The sequence below is a fragment of the Pocillopora verrucosa genome, chromosome 12, assembly GCF_036669915.1.
Source record: "Pocillopora verrucosa isolate sample1 chromosome 12, ASM3666991v2, whole genome shotgun sequence".
Taxonomy (NCBI): domain Eukaryota; kingdom Metazoa; phylum Cnidaria; class Anthozoa; order Scleractinia; family Pocilloporidae; genus Pocillopora; species Pocillopora verrucosa.
Genome location: NC_089323.1, coordinates 17,795,598 through 17,819,333, shown reverse-complemented (window position 1 = coordinate 17,819,333; position 23,736 = coordinate 17,795,598). Strand labels below are relative to the sequence as shown.

Below are 23,736 nucleotides of genomic sequence, written 5' to 3'. Positions count from 1 at the left end.
AATGCCTGCAATGGAACTGAATGAAGCCGTGTAATGTTGTAAACTTTATTTTGAAAATAAAATGTTAATTGAATCTATAGGTCAGTTACGTTTGTTTTGACGTTTGTGGCGGCATTGAAGGGCTTCATCGCGCGGACATTGCGCACGAATGCAATTCCCTCAAAAATTCAGCCCTTTATGTGATAAACAAGTCATCGCAAATGCCCTCAGGCAATTCAGGATTAATTTCACCTGTATTTTCAAAGTTTTGCCAAAATTGCCAATTTTGGGAAAACTTCGAAGATACGAGTGAAATCTTGAATTGTCCTCGGGCCTATGCGATTACTTAGACTAATCACGACGTTAACGGAAAATCGAAAACAGGAAAAATTAAACTCTTAACCGTCTTCTTTCAGCCTTTTTGTTTACTTAAACCAGAATATTTGCATAAGTTGCAAATATGAGAATATTTCCTCCCCCCCCCCAAACAGGGTTTTGGCCGGGGGGGGGGAGTTGAGAGGGGGGGTAGGGCAGAAAGGGGGGGCAGGGCAGAAAGGGGGGGGGCTGTAGGGTTTTAGTATAACTGGAAAAGGAGGTTCATTTTTGCTGTGTGCTGATGCCGTTACCTTGATGCTTTATCTCCTAATTTTTCCAGGAGTCATGCAGGCGAAATTTCCAGTCAATACCAATAGTTCATTTTACAGTTGTGTGCTTGGTTGCCAAGCCTTTGAACAGGGGTGAGGCTAAGGTTGACCATGTTATGATACAAACCTTGCTGCTTTTCAAATGTGAATTACTATGTTATCATGCTAACTAGATACTGGTCTCTATCACAACAAGGTCACCTTCAGCCTCACTCCAAATCAAAGGCTTGGCAACTAAGTACACAACTGTAAAATGAACTATTGGATAATTTACCTTAGGAGTTCTTTTTTCTTATAGTATATTTCAAATCTCGGTTGCTATTCTTGAGATATGCCTATTACTGAATGGTTGGTTGGGTCGGGAAATAAGCGGGATAGGCAATTCTTTGGAGCCGGTTAAAAATAAATAAATTTTTCAGAAAGTTCACGGAAAATTCGATACAGCGCATCTACATTTAGGCTCATCTTATAAAACGTTAACATGGTAGAAAAGATCACTGAAACTTTATCTCTTTGTGTCGGCATCCTGGTATTTCAACGCATCAGTTTTATGACTTCGTTTCTAATTAATACCATGCGCACTCCTTGCGTCAAAACACGCAAAGGGCTGTGTTTCTAATTCATGTTTACCAACAGATGTTTTTCTTTTTTGTCAGCTATAGATAAATGTATACTGTTAGTCCGAACGAAATATTTTCCAAACTGGTACATTGTGCAAACAGAAACAACACTGATAAGTAAAAGACGACGATAAGTATGTTCACCGTTCGAATTCTTGCCTCCCGACTAAATATGTTAGTTAACTTCTCACAGTCTACAAATGAACTTTAACACGGTTGTTTCTCTTCTTTTGTGTCCTTATCCTAATTTCTAGCTCTACGTAGTTCTATTCACGCTTTCAATAGACGGAGAAAAAATGGAATGAACAAAGACTACCTAAACGTTTAGCGAATTCTGTCCTCACCGTATAAACTGAATGCAACTCTTATCGTCGTTAAAGAACCGTTCTCTGCCAAGCCCTCGCTTATATCGTACATCCAGTGTCTCTTTTCACCCGCGTGATTGTTAACTGTGAGACTGAATGTAGTCAATGATGTGCTTTTCGCCAAGCCATCACCCACACCACTGGCCCAGTATTCCATTGCGTCAACGTAATTGTTAACTGTGAGACTGAATGTAGTCAATGATGTGCTTTTCGCCAAGCCATTACCCACACCACTGGCCCAGTTTCCCATATCGTCCACGTAATTGTTAACTGTGAGACTGAATGTAGTCAATGATGTGCTTTTCGCCAAGCCATTACCCACACCACTGGCCCAGTTTCCCATATCGTCCACGTAATTGTTAACTGTGAGACTGAATGTAGTCAATGATGTGCTTTTCGCCAAGCCATCACCCACACCACTGGCCCAGTTTCCCATCGGGTCAACGCGATTGTAAACTGTGAGACTGAATGTAGTCAATGATGTGCTTTTCGCCAAGCCATCACCCACACCACTGGCCCAGTTTCCCATGAAGTCAACCTGATTGTAAACTGTGAGACTGAATGTAGTCAATGATGTGCTTTTCGCCAAGCCATTACCCACACCACTGGCCCAGTTTCCCATATCGTCCACGTAATTGTTAACTGTGAGACTGAATGTAGTCAATGATGTGCTTTTCGCCAAGCCATCACCCACACCACTGGCCCAGTATTCCATTGCGTCAACGTAATTGTTAACTGTGAGACTGAATGTAGTCAATGATGTGCTTTTCGCCAAGCCATCACACACACTGTCGGCCCAGTCTCCCATCGTGCCAAGGTAATCGTTAACTGTGAGACTGAATGTAGTTAATGATCTGCTTTTCGCCAAGCCATTACCCACACTGCTGGCCCAGTCTTTCCACGTAACAGCGAGATCGTTAACTATGAGATTGAACGTGGTTGATGATGCAGAGCTTAATAGCTTAATAACTTCAAGGAGTGTGGCAGTCTTCCCGTCAACTAAAAACGCGGCCGACGCTGACGAAAATTTAGCGAGAGTATCACAACCACTTAAAAGGTGATCCTCACCAAGACCATTCAAGTGCACTGAGACAGAATGCTTTTGACCCTCTTCAACTAATCTTTCAAGAGCAGTTCCTTTATAGCTTCTGATTTCACCACTAAGGTTAATAATGGTGTGTGAGGACAAGGAATTGTTAGCCAGAAAATAGTCTACCAGACGATCCACAACTTCATTGCTAAGTTTACCTCGGACATTCAACTGCAAACCAGATAGTGGCGAACTTCTCATGAAAAAATCTTCAAGGGCTTCTAAGCTTATAACGCTCAGTTCAGCACAGACGTTCACGGTTAACGACTTTTCTGATGGGGCATCACCTTGAATCGGAAAAGGAAGAAAACTTGCTTCATGTTTAATTTTCCCGCATACATTTGGATGAATAACAAGAGACTTCCATGATTTCTTGGCTGCCAGTATGGTAACAACAGCTGCCATCCACGCTCCTGAGATATCTCCGTAAACCTTTAACTCTAAAGAGTGCAAAGTTTTATTTCGCAGAATACCTTTTTGCAGTGCTGCGATTCCAGGGTTACTAACTCTTCCATAAACAACAAAACTAAGAGACTCCACTGCGGTTTCCTCTGCAAGTCCTTCACTAACAATCGACATTAAACGGTCATCCTGATCCCCATGAACAATGAAGGCGAGAGAACTTAGCGATGATTTGAATAACGCTTTCACGGCTTGTGCAGCAGTGTTGTTCAGAATACCAAAGACTTCAAGCGAAAGACATTCCAATTGCGAGAGAGTCGATAGCAAGGTGCTAAAATTACTGGCGTACCTCTCAGTACTCACGTCAAACAGTCGTAGCGTGGCTGTTCTTAGTGAAGTGCTTGACGAAATACTCTCAGCGAACAGATCTACAACATCAGGGGACATGTTCTCGATATTACCAATGACAAGCTCTGTGAGAGTTTGACTGCTTTCGATAATTCCATGGAAATCTTCCACATTGCCTTCACTGAAAGACTGCATGTCCAAGAGGCTCAGTTTAGTAAGCTGCACTGATGCCACATCACCTTCGAGTATGGCGCCTTCGTGTGCATATCGTATAAGTTTAAGCCAAGAATGCTGTGAATCATCCAACTTCAAAACGTTCGGTAATGGAATACGACAGCAGGCAACTTTGCCTAAATCGTCTGCAGCACCACTCTCTTTTAAAAGCTTAAGAAAGAACTCACACTCTTCTTCAAAGTAGTAGTCCCAGCGCAAGTCTTCTATTAAAATCGTTACGACCTCTTTGAAAAACACCGTTCCTTCCATGCCTAATATGCCAGCTAAAAAGAAAAATACTTGTCTGTATCTACCTAACATACTTTCCTTGCGGAAAACAGAATGATCAGTAAGGTTAAGTTGTCTCCTTGACAACTGGTTCGCTAGGTAAAAGGCAGCTAAAAACTCTTGAAATGTTTTGTGAAGAAAATGACACTGATGTCTTGGTTCCTGACTTGGCCTTGAACTGGCTTCCATGAAAACAAGGCCCAATTTGATAGCTGGAAATCTTCTCACATGGGTCCTCGAATGTTCTAACTTGTCCAGTTCCTCTTCCGAAAACGAACGGCGGTCTTCTCGAAGACAATTCCACGCTAACTCCCCTAGCACAAGTAGGGACTCTTTAAATTGATTCTCTAAGGTTTCGTCGGCATTCCGATGAACGTTCAAGCCATTTCGGGAGCAATATCGCCTCAACAAGCATCGAAAATAATCTGATAAAGCTTAGTGCGATTAGATGGTAGTTCCCCTTCAAAGTCTTCAAAGACAACGCACAAGAGAAGTAGATTCAACGGATTGCTCCTTAGCACACTTAGGTGAGTATTTGTTTGAACAGCTTCAATGAGCCTCTCGCCTTTTGACAAATTTTGTGGATCAACGCTTTTAAAATGCTTTCTGATGTAATCTGTAGCGTCCTTTGAGGTGAACCCTTTAATCTGCAAAAGTGTATCAAAGTCATAGCGCCGCCGGACATCGATTCCTTTTTCTTCGCGTGAGGTGGCCAAAATAAAACAGCGCGAGAAAACTTTTCTTCTAAATAGCCTATCTACGACTTTTTCTGATGCTTCTGGTAACTCATCAAGACCATCCAGAATTAAAAGAATCTCGTCCTGATTCTTACCATCTCTGATGTAATCCAAAAATTCTTCCTTATTGTTAATGTCATCATTCAGAAGTTGCTCATCGATGACTTGTACTATGTCTTTAGTATCTTCGTGAATATCACAGCATTTCAGAAGAAACAACAACTGAAACATGGGGAAGTGAAACTCTACTGGTACTAATTTTTTGGCCCAATCACGCGCAATTTTAAGGCAAAACGTAGTCTTCCCAATCCCAGGGTTTCCTTCTACAAGTACCATTCTAGCGCCCTTTTCACCCTCTCTAGCAGGCTTGAAAATTTCATACATGTGAACCTCCTTCTCTGTTAGCTGAAAGTACGCCTTCTTTCTCCATTTCATTTGTAACCTTGTGTAGACTTCATCAATAGGTAGTTGGATGTCGCTATCCCACAGCAGTGGTTTTACATTGGAGCGTCTGATGTATTCACCTTCAAGGTGTTCCACAACTAGACAATGATCAGAACCTGCAAGTAAACAACATACTTCGTTCTTGAACGCACATGTCTTTGAATAAACATTGACGTTAATCACTGAGATTAAAAAGGCAAGAACAGCGAATGACCCTTCAAAGATAACAGATGGCTTGTTATGTGCAGGCTTCATGCAGCTGTTTTTTAATAGCAAAAAAAAAAAAAAGGTGGAAAGTTTTGAAAAAGCGCTGGATTTCTAACCAATGGCGTTGTAAGACTTAAAATGAAATTTACCTTTACGGCGCTTCACAGATTGAGTGGCAACAGAGGACGAACGTCGTTTAACCTTTCCATTTAAAGCTTGCCTGGACTTGTTTACCGCGGCATCTGGTAAAAAAAAGTTTAATCACCAAGATTAAAATGGCAAGAGCAGAGAAAGACTCCTTCAAAGATAACAGAAGGCTTGTTATATGCAGGTTTCATGCAGCTGTTCTTTAATGGCAAAAAAAAAAATGGTGGAGAGTTTTGAAAAAGCGCTGGATTTCCAGCCAATGGCGTTGTAGGACTTATAATGAAATTTACCTTTACGGCGCTTCACAGATTGAGTGGCAACAGAGGACGAACGTCGTTTAACCTTTTCCTTTGAAGCTTGCCTGGACTTGTTTACCGCGGCATCTGGTAAAAAAAGTTTAATCACCAAGATTAAAATGGCAAAAGCAGCGAATGACTCCTTCAAAGATAACAAAAGGCTTGTTACATGCAGGCTTTATGAAGTTGTTCTTTAATGGCAAAAAAGAAAAGGGTGGAAAGTTTTTAAAAAGCGCTGGATTTCTAACCAATGGCGTTGTAGGACTTAGGATGAGATTTACCTTTAAGGCGCTTCTCAGATTGAGTGGCAACGGAGGACGAACGTCGTTTAACCTCTTTATTTGAAGCTTGCCTGGATTTGTTTACTGCGGCATCTGGTAAAAAAAAGTTTAATCACCGAGATTAAAATGGCAAGAGCAGCGAATGGCTCCTTCAAAGATAACAGGAGGCTTGTTCATATAGCTGTTCTTTAATAGCAAAAAAAAAAAAGAAAAAAAGGGGTGAAAGGTTTTAAAAAGCGCTGGATTGTAGGACTTACGATGAAATTTACCTCTAGGGCGCTTCACAGACTGAGTTACGACAGAGGACGAACTTCGTGTAACCTTTTCATTTGAAACTTGCCTGGACTTCTTTACTACGGCATCTGGTAAAAAGAGTTAACTTAATAATTTAACCGCACTTAAAACTCTACAGTTAAAAAAACATAGTTAATTACCATTACCTACAGTATTAACAATCGAGTAACATTATTTTCTGCTTGTCTTCTGAGGAAGTTGGTTCATCATCTCTTAATGTCACTCAATGACAAATTATTTCACTGACATTACACACTTTTCTGATTACTCACAATGTGGTGATGAATTATGAAATGAATGGAATACCAACAACTTGCCTCACTATATAATTTGCATGCACCAGCCTGCAGAGGTTTATTTACATCACAGATAAATCAAAACTGTCAGCTCTGCAGGCTTTTATGAAATGGTAATTCGTACAGACATGTGCGGCCTGTAGCTGTATAGGACTAAAATACAGTTGTAGAATGCACTCAGTTATAACATTTGAAATATCTTGTTTGCAAAATTCACGGATAGGCCAATTTTTAAATGTGTTATGTTCTAAGCCTTACCTTGCAAGGGCTGAAGGCTGACATAGTGTACTTCATGGACATGTCCCAGTACAAGATGCTTGCTTTGGTCAAATGGACAATCTGGGTTGATAATTACCTCACTCTGGCCTGGAAGACTACTAATCACATGAATGGCTATTTGATAACAGTTTGCTGCAGCCCAGAGAATCACATGATCACCCCAAGTGCCATCTTGTTCCATGTCTCTTAAGTAACCATTCCATGTTGCATGTCTATCAACAAAGTGAAACAGATCTGTTCCATCCACCTTTAAGAGAAAGTCCAACAAGATAACATGTAATATTAATAGCAAAAGAGCAATGAGTCTAGTAATGACTCAATATTGTAATATTTTCATATAATAAATATTAACTTCAAAAGTGTTCAAAGACAAATACAAGACTCTTAAGTTGCTAGGCTCAATAGTCCTTAATAGTACTCCCTGTGTGTAATGTTTGATAGAGTAATTTTCACAACTAACATATCCAATCTTTAAAATAATAACAAAAAAGGATCAATTAAAACGAATGACTATAAACAAGTTCACTTGTCAGCATTATAATCCCCACAGTTGTTCTTTAATAAGTTAAAACAAGAAAAACAATAAAGAAAGACATTGCAGTAAATACAAACTTTACGACAAGTTGTCCTTTTTAATTGTATTAACTTCAACTTCATGTATCAAACACACTAATTTTTTTTCCTGATAAAAGCCTTGAAAATGTTCTAATAATAATTCCTAACATTTCACTTGAATATGGAACAGAAGATACATTTGTAGCATCAATCTGTTCTAGAGATTACATGTACTTTTAATTACCAAATACTCACCAGTTTTGGGTGCTCTCTTAGATACTGAACTAAGGAACGCCTTAATTCAAAATGATGGATCCTTTCTCCTCTGACAATCTCTAGTTGCTCTGACAAGGCATAGAACATACAATTTCCTGACCCTAGATTGTCAGAAATTCTATAGCCCTTTTCTGAAGCAATCTTCTTTAAGTCTGAGAGTCGGTCTGTGTTGCTGCTGATCTTACATCTACTGGCATTCTGTTGCCACTGTTGAAGATTATGGATGACTTGTTCACTCCAACCTAAAAGACAAACAACTTAATTATCATTACTTTATTTTTATACATGTAAATAGCAGGTTTCTGCAAAAATCATGGCATATGGCTTAAGAAAAAAAAAAACAGAAAGAACTATGTGGATCAAGGATTGAGTATTTTGGGAGCACAGGGAGCAACAATTCTCAGAGCTTTCAAGAATTTTCAAGAATTTGTTGCAAAATGAGGGTGTGACAACAAAGGTATACTGAGTGAGGTCAACTACAAGAGGATTTTAATAAAGGGGGTAAGTTTCAAAAGAAACTGTGGTGCTGCCTCATTGGGAGAGTATAACAGGGTAATTAAATATCATCAACTGAGTTGATAATGTAAAATGGCCACCATACCATGAAGAGTTTTAAAGCTGATGTTTCAAGCATTAGCCCCTCGCTCTGACAGTGGGCTAGCACTGGAAACATCAGCTTTAAATGTCAGTGGCCATTCTTTCATTATCAACTTAGTTGATCCTACTAAATTACCCCACAAGGATTTGCCTGTTTTATAAGAATCATTCACTCCAAAAAATTGGCATGGAACTTTGACTCTGTTATTTGCATCCTTCATTTTTTTTCAAATCTAAGATAATCTAAAAACACACCAATCAAGTTGACCATGATTGTCCAACTTTCAACAGAACCTGCTCTGAGTAAAATAACTACAGAAAGACTTTCTCATGTAAATGCTCTTTACCAAGTACATATTTCAGAACTCTGCAACACTGTTCCTAATCTTGGGGGTATGATTATTACATAACTATTAAGGTTACCTTTCCTGAGTATTTACTACATCCAAATTATACAAAAAAATCTGACTGCCAAGTCACTCAGGTCACTGCTGACATCTGTACAATTAACTCCACAAGTTTGCGGTTCCTACCCAGCTTATACAGTTTTGCACCAGAGTGCATAGTGCCTAGCTTACTGATAACCTTTCACAATCATTAAAAACCTTTCACTGAAAATTAATCCTTTCTTGAGCTATTTTCTGCCACTCATGCATCCCTGTCATCATGCTCCTGTTTAAAGGAGCACAATAAGCTATCTACGAAGAGGCAGTTGCCTACCTTCCTGTTGAACAGCTACAGTGGTTGAGGATTCATTTTCTTCAGATGCTGCCAATGGTTGCCGAGTAACAGGATCAACTACAAGTATGCACAAAAAGAATAACACATTATAAATTTCAAATGAGGTACATGTATATGCAGTTTAAGACTGTATACTTACAGGTTTGAGAAACCAAAGCATGCTACATCCAAATTATACAAAAATATCTGATCCTTATCTACTTTTAGGTTATGATTATTTAATAGTAAGTTGAGGAGGAAACTGTATTTCCCCCATCATAAAAGTATATGTACATGTACATGTACATATTTGAGAGTATGTCAAAAACTTCTCAACCCTGATTTTGGTGAACAAATTGGATTACAAAGTTAAAATGCATACAATACAATAGGAATTATATATCTTTTTTAAACTGACCCTATTTTATTTAAAGATATACAATTTGAATTGTGTTGTATGCATTTTAATTTTGTAATCCAATTTATTCACTGAAAAGCCCCAGATGAGGATGTGCTCAATAAATGTATGTAAGTATTTGGTAATGACTATTCATATTTCCATCAGCTTTTACATGCAGATGATAAATGTAAATAATCACACAAACAAGAGCACTTCTAAGGAAATGAACTGAATTACACATGAACACCTTGCTGTTGTAGCTACATTAATTGCACCAAGATAGAAAAAAAAAACTATCCCAAAGAAGATATATGTAACATAGCTCTCACCAGATACAAGATTCACCATTTTCTCAACAAGACTTTCACACTGTCTCTGCCAGCTGTAGTTTGCTGCATACGCTTCTCGAAGCAGAGTGGCTTCTTTAAGTCGTACAGTCCTTTTTTTCTGACGGATGACTCTGATGGCACTGGCCCATTTTTTAGGATCCTCTGAATGAATTACACACGGGGAACCACCAGGAACTTTCTCCAATGCTTGTCCAAGTCCAGAGTTGCCACTTACAAGGACAGGCAGACCAGCAGATAGGGCTTCCAGCCCAGTCAAACCAAATCCTTCAGTTCTTGAAGGCATGATTGCCAGATCAGCCTCACAGAATAAATTGCCTAGCTGTTCTCGATCTTCTTTGAAGCAGCGAACAGTTAGTTGACTACGAGGAATGCCATACTGAAGCAACTTGCTTACCACTTCTTCCTCTTTTCCTTTGGGTGCACCAACAAACTTTAGCTGGTATGACTTGTCTTCCAATTGAGCAATTGCTTCCATTGCAATATCATATCCTTTCAGCTCAAAATCTTCATGGTCACCACGCCCAAAAACTAGAACACAAAAGTTCTTCCTTTCTTCTGAGGCCTGTTCAATGTTACTGAACTCAGTAAAAATACTTGGAGTGAGGTTGAATACATGCTGATCTTTCTTGCAGAAGCGAAGGTAGCCAGAGTAGGCATCTGCCAGCTTTGGCCCAATTGCAACCACTTCATCAGCTAACTCACAAAGTTGTACTTCTGCATGATGTTTCTTCTCACCTCTGGAAATGGCTTCCTCGTAACTTTTGAACATTCCAAGTTCTTCTGGAGCTGTGTGAACAACCTGGATCCACTTGCAAGGTTGCTGCTTTTGAATGTGTGGTATCTGTCGACCCAGATGTACTCCATGTCCTATGACACAGTGTGGATAATGGCCATTAGGTAAAGAAACCAACCAATCAATTGGCTGATCAAAACCAGGTGATTCTTGGGCTTCAATCAGCTGAACATTATGGCTACTGGCAGCTCTCCTGTCCTCATCACTACAACTTGGAAGATACACACTGACATCAACATTGGGATGTTTTGCTAACTGAATTGCCAGCTCCCTGTTAATAGTTGACAAGCCTCCTTTAGATGAGCTCCATTCACTACCTAACAGAGTAACTCTTAGCTTTTCACTTTCCATTAAACTTGGGCTTTCCTGTGATGTAGAGGCTACACCAAGAATGGATGATTCCTGAAATAAAGTTTTATAAGTGTGAATAAAGACAAATCACAAGCAATGAAGGATACCATGTAATGATATTTTCAATTCAACAGGATTGTCAAAAGACCAGACCATTTGGCACTGGCGTCTTTGTGAAATGTGATCAAAGACAGAAAATAAATATTTTTGAACATGTTTCTAACATTTGTCTGGCAAAAAAAAAAGTCACTCAAATGTTCCCCAAAATGCTAGACATCATTTTTCAGAGAGTTTCAAATATCAAATTTTGTCAGGGGAGCATGCCCTGGACCCCCCTAGAGGGGCATGTCCCTATGCAACATGCTATGCTTGTTATATGTATGCAAGCACAATTTAGCCTGCAGTTCAGGTGTCTTTTTAGGGCGAGCTAACGTTATAAGCTTAGTATCTTGGTTAAATAAACTTGGAAGGTTTCTCCATCAAAATTTCTTTCATGTGAACCAACACCTGAAGATCAAAAAATTATATCAGGCTTTTCCCAAAGACAATTGGCAACACAGACAGTAGATTCTTTCCAGAAATCAGTGAAGAAATTGCTTCTTTTTATTCCAATTCGAAGATGCGAGACATATCAAATTTTGAGAGACACCTAGGTGCTTCTTCAAAGGGAGAATCGAAACTAACAACTTCACCATTTACAGAATTTGTCATCGTTTGCATTTTCCCACAAGAACAATTTAATGTTCAAACGACACATTTGGCTTGTGATTGACAGCTAGAGCTTAACCGCACCCATCAGGAACTCTGTTGTTGGGCAAATGGAGATTCACGAAACAACAATGACCTTGTGTAGGTGTAATCTTCACTCCCCCACCTCCACCCCCACCCCCACCCCCACCCCTCTCCTTGTTTTTGACAGTTGACCGCCCTCTTGATACAATTTTCTTTCTCTTTCCAGTCTTCCACTGCCATTAAAATCAGAAAGAAGGTGGCCTTAGTTTTCCTTAAACTTTTAACTCCCAAAAGTGATTAACTTGTAACTTCTCCCTATTATATCCATACACCATCCTGCAAACAGGTAGAAGTTGTTATCTTGATCTAACACTGAATTCTCATCACTAATTTAAAAGGAATTATGTAGCAGCTAGAGGGGAGAATTAACAATCAGATCTTGGGAGTTTAAGGGTTAAGATAATACTGAGCACTTGCTCACCAAAATTATGCTGTCTCAGTTCAGATATTTACTAGTGACAACCCTTATTCAAAATTACAGTTAGTGATTTAGGGTTGTGTTACTTTTAACCAGACCATAATGTTGGATTTAGAAAATTCTGATTATTTGGATTATGTTCCTGGCCCTGAAAAAAAAAATATGAAGAAAGATTGATCTGTACAGCAAACAAACTAGAAACAATGTTTTGATTACAAGAAAAAAAAACAAAATGACAGGTTTTTATAGATTTAGGTCTCCCTTTTAGATGAGTTACATGGATTGAGTTACATCAGACTCTTCCCACACAAATGGTGTTCACTTAAACACCAATGCTTTCCTTATCAAATTTTAGAGATAATTTATTGCTTGTGCTCAGTTAACTATTAAAGGAGTGTATAGAAAGGGCTTTGCAAGCTTGATTCTTTTTGAAGTAACCACTTAGCAAACTAAAATTGTAAAATGAAGAAGGATGCTTTTTTCCCCTGGGTCATGAACATAGGACAACAGAAATATTTTAAGTTCCCCTGAAGAATTGAAGCTCAGACCATCTGATTCTATATTCTGATCATCTACCACTGAACCACTAAGACTCTACAGTAGGCTAGAACACTTTTCAGTTCATACATGACATACATCCTGTATACTGAACATAGCATCAGCACCACGTTATTGTGTAAAATTGTTTATCTCACCTAAACTTCAGACCATAAAAATAAACAAATGAAAATACTACTAACAGCTTTCTGTGTGATCACTTAATTGGCCGATTGTGCTTCAGATTTAGATGTCAACATTTTTACTAATTACCTTGGCAACAAAGACAGTTACAGAAAGGCAGTCACAGGTTGCAAGTTGCAGATTCAAATTTGTTGAACATTAAGGAGCTCATAATAGCTGTAAATTATTCACTGTGAATAAACAAAGTTCAAAATCTTCGGAACACTTTCAAATTTCTGGATCATGTCTTGTGAATGTGAGTGCTGGGAAAATGCAGGTTTTTGTCTCTTTATAGCATTAATTTTCATTGTCCTTTGATGATGGTACATTTAATCATTTTGCATCAGGCAAATTTTTCTATGATGGTGGACTTCAGAAATTTGTTCATCATCAAAAAAAAAATTAACTCATAGGTACTGATCTTTTGTGTAGTTATTATTTTCCCAGGATTACTGTAAATAAAGAAGAACTCCCAAGAGAGTTGTCTCATCAGCTTTTATTCTCACTCTTGCCAAAGACAGGTGAGATAAATCCTTCCTTTTTAATCCTTAACTCCCAAGAGTGGACTGTTAATTCTCCCCTCTGGCTACTACACATTTTTTTTGTAAATAAGTTACAAGAATTTGGCTTCAGATCAAGATTACAACTTCTAACTGATAAATATGAGTGTTCTGAATACCTGTTTGCTGGATAATGTACAGATATTATTATTAGATAGAGAATAAGTGTCCTAAATTAATTTAACTTCAGAGAAGGTAACAGAAAAAAATGCATGTAAGTGCAAGTTAGGCACTCTTGCAACACACCACAATACAAAACATAACAAAAGCAACTTGAGAACTTGCTTTGGCAGCTAATTGTGGTGCTTGTTGCCAAATACAATGCAGGAATATCGAAATATAACACATCTGAGGGACAAGTTGGTAGAACTCAGTGCAATGACTTACAGCATAACCTAGTCCCTTTAATAAAGTGCTTATTCAATCATCTGCCATAAAAGCATGCTTACCTCTTGTAGCCTAGACATCACAGGAAGCCTTCGCAGTACCTTTAATTTTGAGCCCTCAAACTAAGACACAACCATAATCTGCTGAAAAAAGCAAACGAAAATGTTTCAAAATACATGTAAGCAATCGTCGTAATAGCATACATTGTGTGTACAAGTGAAATGCAAGTACTGCACACTCGATTTACAATACGGCGTTTAGATAAACCGAATGGATGGCACGCACAAGTCAGCTAGAAGGTAGTCATGGTTATTACATCAAAATTTGGGTAAAATTTCTGCACAGCCCCATACTATTGTAAAACAAATCTGTTTTCCCAATGGCAATGTATTGTTTTTGTTTTCTCTATTCAAGAACTGAATGCATAATGTAGTATGGGGCTGTGAGGAAATTTTACCAAAATTTGTTGTAGCTTTGGAGTTAGAAGACTAACCCATCGAGGTAAAATTTCCGCACAGCCCCATGCTACATTATGCATTCAGTTCTTGAATAGAGAAAACAAAAACAATACATTGCCATTGGGAAAACAGATTTGTTTTACAATAGTATGGGGCTGTGCGGAAATGTTACCGCTACTACGGGTAAATGATTCTCGAATTCCTTCCTTCCTTTATGATCGTCGAATTCCTCTCTAATTCAAGGCGTATTTCAAAATCAATCGGCATCACGAAAAAACTGATTACGATTTATGTTGCTACCTTTGATTAAGACATCGGAAACGTATAATAATCAGTGTCGTAACTACATCATAACTTCATTTCAGTAGGCACGCTACATTCCGCAATACAGCTTACCTTCGATTTGAAAAGGTGAAAAGGACGTTCCGGTCACAAATGGAACAACCGTTATGGACATAAGGAGACTACAAAATGGTTGTACCTGAAAAACACTTTTTATCCCATTTTTGAGCAGAAATTTGACATATGACAAAGAAGTCGAGCACTACAAAGCGGGTGGATTTGTAATATGAGAGCAATGCAATTTGGGTGGGGGGCTCCCCTATTCCCAAATATGGAAGTTGTAAATGAGTTAAATGCAGTTTCGAGAATAGGCTAAGTGTAGCCGTACCCTCCCCCGCGGGGAATTTCGACGAATATTTTTAAATTAATAAAACATTATTATTCGTCGACTTTTTTCTATTTACTTTGAAGTAATTTAATGTTATATTTCGAAAACCCATGCTTGTCGGATTTATAGTCAGAATGATAAAATTCTTTGAGTTTCCTTATCTCCGTTACCAGATGTTGCTATGGTAATTCTGTCACGCTACATCTGTGATAGCAATTCACTGACAAAGTTCTGCATACAGGCGCACAAATCCTCGGCTGCGACCAAATTACTTTCCAGGAGACATCAGATTTTATTATTTCAGCCTTGCAATGTGTTCATAATGAATGTAAAGGACGAGTTTCGGCATAATCATGAGCACAGACAATTTGACCACGAAGATTCCATCGTCGTCTCGAACGCCTTTGGGTTCTGTAACCATGGAAGACAGCAGCCATGGTTTCAATGAAAGTAGGTCTGTCATGACTAAAGACAACCTTAAATTACTTGATTTAAGCACTGCTGACAACTTTTGTGAAAATCGAGGAAGGGAAAGTGAGTATGCGGCATCTTTGGCCGACGAGTGTGAAGAAAGCTTGGAACAGACAAGAAGCATGGTACGGGCTCGAACAAACCATGTTCGCAAGCAAACAGTAAACAATTCTATCAAGAAGAAACCTCAAAGGAAACGCCGTGTAACGGCCAATTTAGCTGCAACAAAGTACGATGTCGGTAAGTCAAAACTACAATTTAGTTTGGGTTCAGTGGTACATGTACGTGGTGATACTTCCAAGAGGAAGATTGATAACATTTGTTCTTCGTGTACTTGGAAGATCACCTAAGTTACAAGTGTAAGATATGTTTGTGCAGTTGTATCGCATCGTTACACATATATTTTGAGGTTTAAAGTACGACCAATAGATAACTTTATTTTCGTGCTTCGTTTCGCTCTCGTTAATTATTGGAACTAACAACGGTAACGTTGATCTTTTGATGCAAAATAATCGTCACCATTGTTTCTTTGAATGTGTGGTTTAAAGTTGTCGGCATGGTTTCAAAAGAGCTTAATTACTTCTTTGTCCTTAGACTGTGATGCGCGCTCAAGAAGTATTTTTGAGGCGTTCTCTAGTCAACTTCGTCGCTTAAATTGATAAGACGCACATTTCTTCCACCAAGACCAATACAAAATTTTTAACGCTTAAAAATATTCAGCGTTATGTTGCCAATTATGCATGTTTACATTGTAGTCACGCGTCCACAGACTTAATGTTGATAATTAACACTTTTGGTGTATGCTGTTACCATCCACAATGGACCGTTGAAGACTCAACTTAGTTATAACTAAGGCAATAAAAATAAGCTTGCAGACACAAACTAGCCTGAAGGATCACAAACTTATCGGCTTCATTTGATTTGGATCTGTATGCACATGCATTTAGAAAAATTCATTTCTTATTTGTTAAAATAAATGTATTCTTTTCTTCACATGTTTGTGAACATGTACATGTATGTGTTAATGTAATCTCTCTTAATGGAGCCCTCTCCCTCCAACCCCAGGTCTTGAAAGCCCTTCTAAGTAAAGTTCCCTCCTTAAGAAGGACAATTTTACAACAGCAAAATCACTTAAAGAGCACTTTTCCAATCAGTGTAATCACAACCAAAGTAATCCCAATAGCTAGTCATAAAAAAAAGAACATATCACTTAGGACCACCAAGAACTAACAACACAACAAGAAGATGGTGACTAAAGCCCAACAAAATGCAGTTGATTTATATCCTATTCACACTAGTAAAACATGTTAAGTTAAACAAGAGGTTTATAATCGAATACAAATCAGATACAGAGAACTGAAAAACTTAATTTTCTATGGGATCCATCTAATCACCAACTTTTAATTTCAATGCACTAAATTTTAAGTTAACTAACATCTGTTTAAGCAGCTTCTATGAAGAAAAGAATTTAAACTCTGTTTTAAAAAAAACACCCATGAAAAAGCTTTTAAGCATTATTGGAATGACATTTAATGGGATATTAGTTGGGACTGAATTAGTTTTACTTCTGATTGGGGGAGAGGATGATGCAAATTTTCTGAAAAAGTATTTGAGTGAATCAAAAGCAAAGTGAGATCATAACTCATATGAGTATGGATTCAGCTTCTGATACTTTTCAAGGAATTACTGTATATATGAAATTTGGAATTATCTCATAACAATGTTTTTTCATTATAAAAATTCTCCCTTGCAGTTAGAAAAGTTTGTCTTCAATGTGGAATGTATATTGCAAGGGATGATGACTCAAACAGGTGAGTTAACAGTGATAGGAAAACTTTATACATGTAAATAATTTTTCTGACAAAGTAACCTGATGGAGGATGTAGTGTTACATGTACAAATAAAATGTCAGTCACTGATTATTTTTTACATCCATCTATCTTAAAAGCCATAGTTTTCAATCAATTTGATAAGTGTGATTTTTCTCTCTTCAACAATGACTTTCTTTACATGCAGTTTCCTCATTTGGAGTGATTCATCAGTGCCAGTTGAAAAAATCATAGAACTAAAATCATTTCAGGTATGATAAATTTTTGTTACCAATTAAGATGTTTAAGCAGACCATATAAGATGTGATATGGTGGGAATCTAGACAAATCAGTGTACAGGATACCTTCATGCAAAGAAATGAACACTCACATAGCCTGTATCTTACATACATGTGCATGTTCACAAATTTATTCAATACTTCCTTTATAATAATGAAATAATTTAATTCTTACTGTTTTGTCTCCTCTCTAAAGAAAATCAACCATTTTCCAAGTATGGGTGAGATTTGTAGGAAGGATAACCTAGCTCGGAATATGGCAAAGTTAGTGTTTAATCAGTTTATTTTGGTGTGAATTTTCATGTAATACTTATGTAATGTACAACAATACTAAATATTTTTATAGCTTGTAAATTGAAATTGAATTAAGTTAATTACTGGTGAATTATACACATGCTGTAATATTTTATGATTCGCATTGTTTTAAATTATTGTATCTCATGAGATCTCAATATTTGTGCAATGTATTTTTACCTTAGTTTCTTTCATTGAGAGTAAGTACAGATAATTGGTTAATGGTAATTAATTAATAGTTACTGCAGAAGAAGTTACAGGAAATGACAGCAGAGTATTCACTTTTAAATATAAATAGCTTGGCCCATCAACATTTGGTGGGGGTATTCTGCATAATTTGCAGATAATTCTCTGACCTTAGGATAACCTAGGGAACGTCAAATGCTTTGTTGAATAGCAGCCAGGGGAAGTTTATTTTTTTCTTGTTTTCAAGCATTGATTAAACCCCTGTTAGACAATTCCTAGCTATGGTGCTCATGTTTTTAAGTTTCCAAGTATCATATTAAATAATTACTTGCATGTTACAATAATAATTGTATAATCTTAACATTCTATCTTGAAATTTCAGAATGCAACGAGCTCACCCAGAGGAATACAGTTTTGTTCCTCAAACTTGGGTTCTCCCTGCCGAGTATCCTTTATCAACTTATCTATTGTCAGAGGATTTATGCAATTTGATATTTTATATACATGTAGCTGTGGTGACTGCATAATCAGCATTAGACTGTACTCCACTGTGAATTGACTCGCAAGTATTGATAGAAACTTTGGAATCAATGCTCGTGATCCAAGCTAACAGTAAATTGTATCTCCAGAGACTACTAGCCAGGGATTGTGGTTGATGTAGTACTGTAGTAGTGGTAATTATAATCATAATAGTAGTAATCAATAGAAGACTTTTTCATAAGGAGGGTCAAATTTGACAGTAATTAAACTGATTAACTCAAGGCCCTTGGAATAAATGGAAGTCAAAATTAAACAGTTTTATGGTAATTTTATTAAAAATTGAAATAATTAATGTATGATATTATAAAACTACGAACATCGAAGAATGTAAAACCTCTAATGATAGAAATACTGTGGTTTCATTTACATGTTTGAAATATGACATAAATGTAATAGTAGTATAATAACTGGATAGTTTGATGCAGGTACAATTACTCTCTACAGATCACAACTGTTACAGTATGTGTATTTGTACAGGTTGACTATTAGATGGTATAATTAAAAAATAGTGATAATAGCAATTAGTAAGAGGGATCAAAAGAAAAGCACCATTATTTTTTTCCTTATATGACCACATCAGTGTAATTATGTTCAAATGAAGCACTTTCCTTAGCTTACTGCCCATTCTCACTGTATCAGATATGCCGCATTTCAAGGCTATTGTAGAGAACTGAAAAAAAGAAAGAAACACAAAACTTTCATTGTCAAACCAGCCAATGGAGCTATGGGAAATGGGTAAGTTTGACAAAAAATTTTAAATTTAAAATTTTTACCATCCTTTTTAATATATTCATAATTAATCAAATCTAAATGTTTCAGTTTTTCCTTGACTTGCCGACATACAGTGCTCAAAAACATCAGAAAAAGTACTGGGACAGGTTGTAATTACAGCTAGTTTAAGATAACCCTGGGTTAGTGTGAAATCTTATTTCAGATCTGAAAGCTAGCTTCAAAAGAAAATTCATTATTACAGTAATTCTCTCTGCTGCAATTTGATGATTTAATGCTCTAAAAAGAATATAGAAAATTGTGAGGAAAAAAAGCTTAATTTGATACAATTGTACAAGGGAATAAAGAACTCAGATTAAAATTTAACCCCAGGCTGGCTGGGTTAGCGTTAATCAGCCTTGAAACAACTGGGCCCTGTGCTCTAACTTGTTAATAGAATAAGAGAGATGGCAAGTTTTGAGCTCAGTAAAGAAGTAGGGAAAGATGTGTTTTTGTCTTGTCATGAGCATGAGACAAAGAAAAACTTCTGAGTCTCAAAAATTTTAAGTCCCTCATGGGGACTCAGAATTTTTTCTTTGACCCATGCTTGTGACAATAATTTAAAAAAAAGACATCTCTCTCTACTTATAATCTTGAGCCAATTTGTTATTCCATGGTTGTTGTGCTGTCTTGAAATATTTCAGTCAATCAGGGGCAGGTGAAGCCTGCTATAACATGTACAGATACGTAAAGCTTCCTTTTGCTTTAATCTAAGTGAAAAATTGAATATTTCATTACGACATATAACTATGTTACTAGTTTTTCATTTGGTACCTTAATGATGAATCTGATGATTAATACATGTAGCTGTTTCCCAATTTTAGGATATCTCTGGTACGAAATGGAGATAGAATCCCATCTCATGAGCAGATTGTGGTCCAGGAATATCTTGACAAAGTAAGGATGTTTACAAACATTACTATTATGATAGTACAGTGAAACCTCAGTTAAGCAAACATCCTCGGGACCTTCCCAAGTGTCTGCTTGATAGAGGGTGTACCCTTAATAGGGGTTTGTAAAAATTGTGCAATGTTTGGTAATGATAAACATTCAATGGTTACTCTGTGATAAAGTTCCATGTCCTTGATGTAGCTATCCAGAGTTTAAGAGCATTACCTTTCATTACCAACTTTAATTTGTTGGTATGATATCTGTCTATTAGATGGTTTTTTAACAGCTGCATCATCATGAGGATTGATTACATTTAATCGACTATTTCAAGGATGTAATCCCTTACACAACATTATCAGTTCAATCTGGTGTCCACTTGATAGCGGTTTTTAACAATAGAAAGACAATTTATTTTAGTGCCTGCATTGGCTTTTAATGGAGGTGACTGCTGAAATGGGGCTCGTTATAAAGGGAAATATAAGACATTAATCAATTTTGGAACCTGACTCAGGGTCTGCTTAATTGAAAGCTTTAATTGGGGGTCTGCTTAATAGAGGTTTTATTTTAATTGCAATAATAATTCCGGATCCAGGTGTTTAAAGGCTGATTACCATTGACCCAAGGTTAAATTTCAGTTGGGGGTTTTTTATTCCTTTGTACAAGAGTTCTTTTCATGATAATTTTTTTTTTAGAGCATCCAATAATAAAATTTTTGACCAAAAGAATTTTTAGAATTTTTTTCAAAGAGTAAGCTTTTAAATCTGGAATTATATCTCACATTTACCTTGGGTTATCTTAACCAAGCTTTGAACAACCCACCCTTGTGGCATTAAGTAAATTAGACACTTGAATGAATTGAACATGTATAGTATGCATTTGGGGACAAAGAGTAGCAGGGATTAAGCATTAATATAACTTTTTAATTTTGTTCATGAAAGTTTTTGTTGCTTTTGTACTAATGAATTCATTGGTTTTGCATTTATAGCCTTTTCTCCTCGAGGGATTCAAATTTGATCTTAGAGTATATGTTTTGGTTACATCATGTGATCCACTGAGGATATTTTTGTATCATGATGGACTTGTAAGTAATTAGTTTATGTTATCATTGAACACTGTTGTAGCACTGCCATAAACATAATTCATGAAAAAAGAAAAAGCTTTACATTCCAAACACACCTTCCTTTCTTTGTTATATAAATACCAAACTGTTGTATTGTAAATGTAATGATAAATGTGCCTGAAACCTCTTTCTTTTCCACTTGACTCTTTTATGATCCATTTTTTGCCAGGCAGCATGTATTCTACCTGAACCCCAGGAACAGGATATCTTAAAATATCACTAAATAATTAATTTTTGTTGGTAAACCTGGAATCACCTCAGTGTGATTGTGTTTGTAGGTTCGCATGGGAACTGAAGTGTATGAAAGCCCTTCAGATGAAAACCTGGTAAGAATGCTTTTAAATGCAAGTGAAAATCACCCATAGTCATCTTTTTATACTGGAAGGATACCTTTGTATTAGTTATGTTAACTAAATCCAATTATCTTAATGTGTACATGTACATGTATCTTGTGAAATATTTACTTATATTATAATAAACATCTCAGTCAAAATGCAATTGATTTCCAGTATTTCCTTGAACAAGTGCCCACACACTTAAGGAGGGTGTTCAGTCAAGGGGGTTGCTCATTAACAAACTGTTAACCTGTACTGATTCAGCTGGAGTTGAAGTTTAAAAAGTCATCCCTACTATTTAAGTGAGTAAGGGAGAGGGGGAGCTTATTTGAGGGGAGCACTTGTCTGACATTGTGACCTGTGGGGTGGGTGCTTATTTGAGGAAGGGTGCTTACCAGAGTGTCAAATAAATACAGTATCTACATGTCTATAAAGTTCTACACTTGCATTGATCTGGGTTTTTATTTGTCTTTTAGGATGAGCTTTTTATGCATTTAACTAATTATTCAATAAATAAACACAATGAGAACTTTGACCAAGATGACAGTGATGACAGTGGAAGTAAAAGGTACTGAATATATCAGTTTTTCCTGCATTTATCTTTAGCTTGGCTTTGTGCAAATTTTGTTTACAAGAGTAGTTTTATAGATATTTCCATTTAATTTGAAAGAACTGTCAAAAACATTTATGATTATTCTACAGCCATGTCACTTTATTGATAAAACTTTTTCAATTTCTATTTTAAGATCTATAAAGTTTTTGAATGACTGGCTCCAGTCCATGGACTATGATGTGAATTTTCTGTGGCACAACATAACAGTAAGTTCATTCTGTTGAAGGGTAAAATTTCTTGCTCCAGGTATTTTATTTAGGGCTTTCAGTCAGTTAATATAGACAAGCAGAAAAGTATGCTAGAAAAAAACTGGCAGCTGGGGTTGTCAGGAAAATACATGTAGCTTGAAAATGACCAAGAGTCAGGCACAGTCTATGTTCTGATGCACGTGTTCAAACCATTCCCCACGAAAAAAAACCAAACAAAACATTGATGGAAAGAATAGTTACAGTATTGGAAGATAAAATTACATTTGAGGTTTTCATAGGATGGCTGTGGAATGAGTGTGACCTTTTCATAAGCTATGTGTTCTCATAAATTCATGTTCTCTATATGGAATATTCTATTCCACATAGAATATTCTATATGTAGTGGGTGTTTTTTTTAAGTTGCTTAGTCTTGGTAGTTACTGTTTGTTTTTTTGTTTTTGTTTTGGTTTTTTTCAGGATGTACTGGTAAAGACATTAATAGTTGCCCAGCCTCATATTTTGCACTCTTACCGAATGTGCCGACCTGGTGCACCTCCAGGAAGTGAGAGTGTTTGTTTTGAGGTTTTAGGTTTTGATATTTTATTGGATCGAAAACTCCGCCCGTGGCTTTTAGAAGTAAGTGAACACACATCCTCTCACTATCACACGTGCAGAAGCTGTGTTTATATACAGATCAGTTTCCATCGTTTGAATTGATTTTCATGCTCTGTAATGTCTCCACGAACGAAAGAAAGGAGACTCTGCTCGCCAGGTAGTCTTATACATACTTACCTAACGTTTGAAACGATTTTTAAGTCAAGTTCACTCAATTCTTGTTTTCTGTATTTGTTTTCCCCTGAAATCATCTGAGTTATTATTTGAAGGAATATCAATTTGGAACAAGAAAAGTTCCAATTTTACAGGCATCTCTACATTTTGTGAAGTATAAACCTTTGATTCCGTTTTTTGGCTACGTACGTACAAACAACCGCCATTTTGCAGAAGGTCCCCCTCAAGGAAAACCTCACAAAATTGCATTTGTTTTTGCTTCCTATGGCCCAATAAGAAATTGACCCAAATTCCACGGAAGTTAATTTGTTACTTTTCTTACCTTACGAATTTGTTGTTTTTGTTGTTTTCCTTTTCCGAGAAAGGAAAATTTGCATAAGGTAAAAAGTTTAGCCAGGAGAAGTTTACGACTACGAATTCTTGACGTACAGACTTGTTTCAAGACTCTTTCATTTTT

The 23,736-nt window shown here is 36.9% G+C and overlaps 2 protein-coding genes across 6 annotated transcripts in view; one reads left to right on the top strand and one right to left on the bottom strand.

The window, feature by feature from the left end:
- Positions 1-14,857, bottom strand: part of LOC131796347 (uncharacterized) — an 88,359-nt gene extending 73,502 nt beyond the window's left edge. For 2 of the 4 annotated variants that reach the window (XM_066159738.1, XM_066159741.1), the window contains exons 1-6: positions 14,704-14,857; positions 13,912-13,992; positions 9,808-11,023; positions 9,079-9,156; positions 7,741-8,003; positions 6,910-7,177 (exon numbers count right to left, since the gene is read on the bottom strand). In XM_066159738.1, the coding sequence (XP_066015835.1) occupies positions 6,910-7,177; positions 7,741-8,003; positions 9,079-9,156; positions 9,808-11,023; positions 13,912-13,929 (1,843 nt within the window). In that variant the 5' untranslated portion in view covers positions 13,930-13,992; positions 14,704-14,857. The remainder of the gene's footprint in view (positions 1-6,909; positions 7,178-7,740; positions 8,004-9,078; positions 9,157-9,807; positions 11,024-13,911; positions 13,993-14,703) is intronic. The other 2 variants (XM_066159739.1, XM_066159740.1) reach the window with 2 other exon arrangements.
- The window catches only part of LOC131799854 (tubulin polyglutamylase TTLL7), a 79,516-nt gene that overhangs the window by 48,020 nt on the left and 7,760 nt on the right, over positions 1-23,736 (top strand). Inside the window, exons 1-12 of one of the 2 annotated variants that reach the window (XM_059117543.2) lie at positions 15,209-15,688; positions 17,202-17,259; positions 17,465-17,528; positions 17,752-17,819; positions 18,418-18,480; positions 19,215-19,310; positions 20,168-20,240; positions 21,220-21,315; positions 21,633-21,680; positions 22,166-22,257; positions 22,436-22,508; positions 22,968-23,126. In XM_059117543.2, coding sequence (XP_058973526.2) covers positions 15,331-15,688; positions 17,202-17,259; positions 17,465-17,528; positions 17,752-17,819; positions 18,418-18,480; positions 19,215-19,310; positions 20,168-20,240; positions 21,220-21,315; positions 21,633-21,680; positions 22,166-22,257; positions 22,436-22,508; positions 22,968-23,126 — 1,248 coding nt within the window. In that variant the 5' untranslated portion in view covers positions 15,209-15,330. Of the gene's footprint in view, positions 1-15,208; positions 15,689-17,201; positions 17,260-17,464; positions 17,529-17,751; positions 17,820-18,417; positions 18,481-19,214; positions 19,311-20,167; positions 20,241-21,219; positions 21,316-21,632; positions 21,681-22,165; positions 22,258-22,435; positions 22,509-22,967; positions 23,127-23,736 lie in introns of those variants that run through there. The other variant, XM_066159777.1, reaches the window with a different exon arrangement.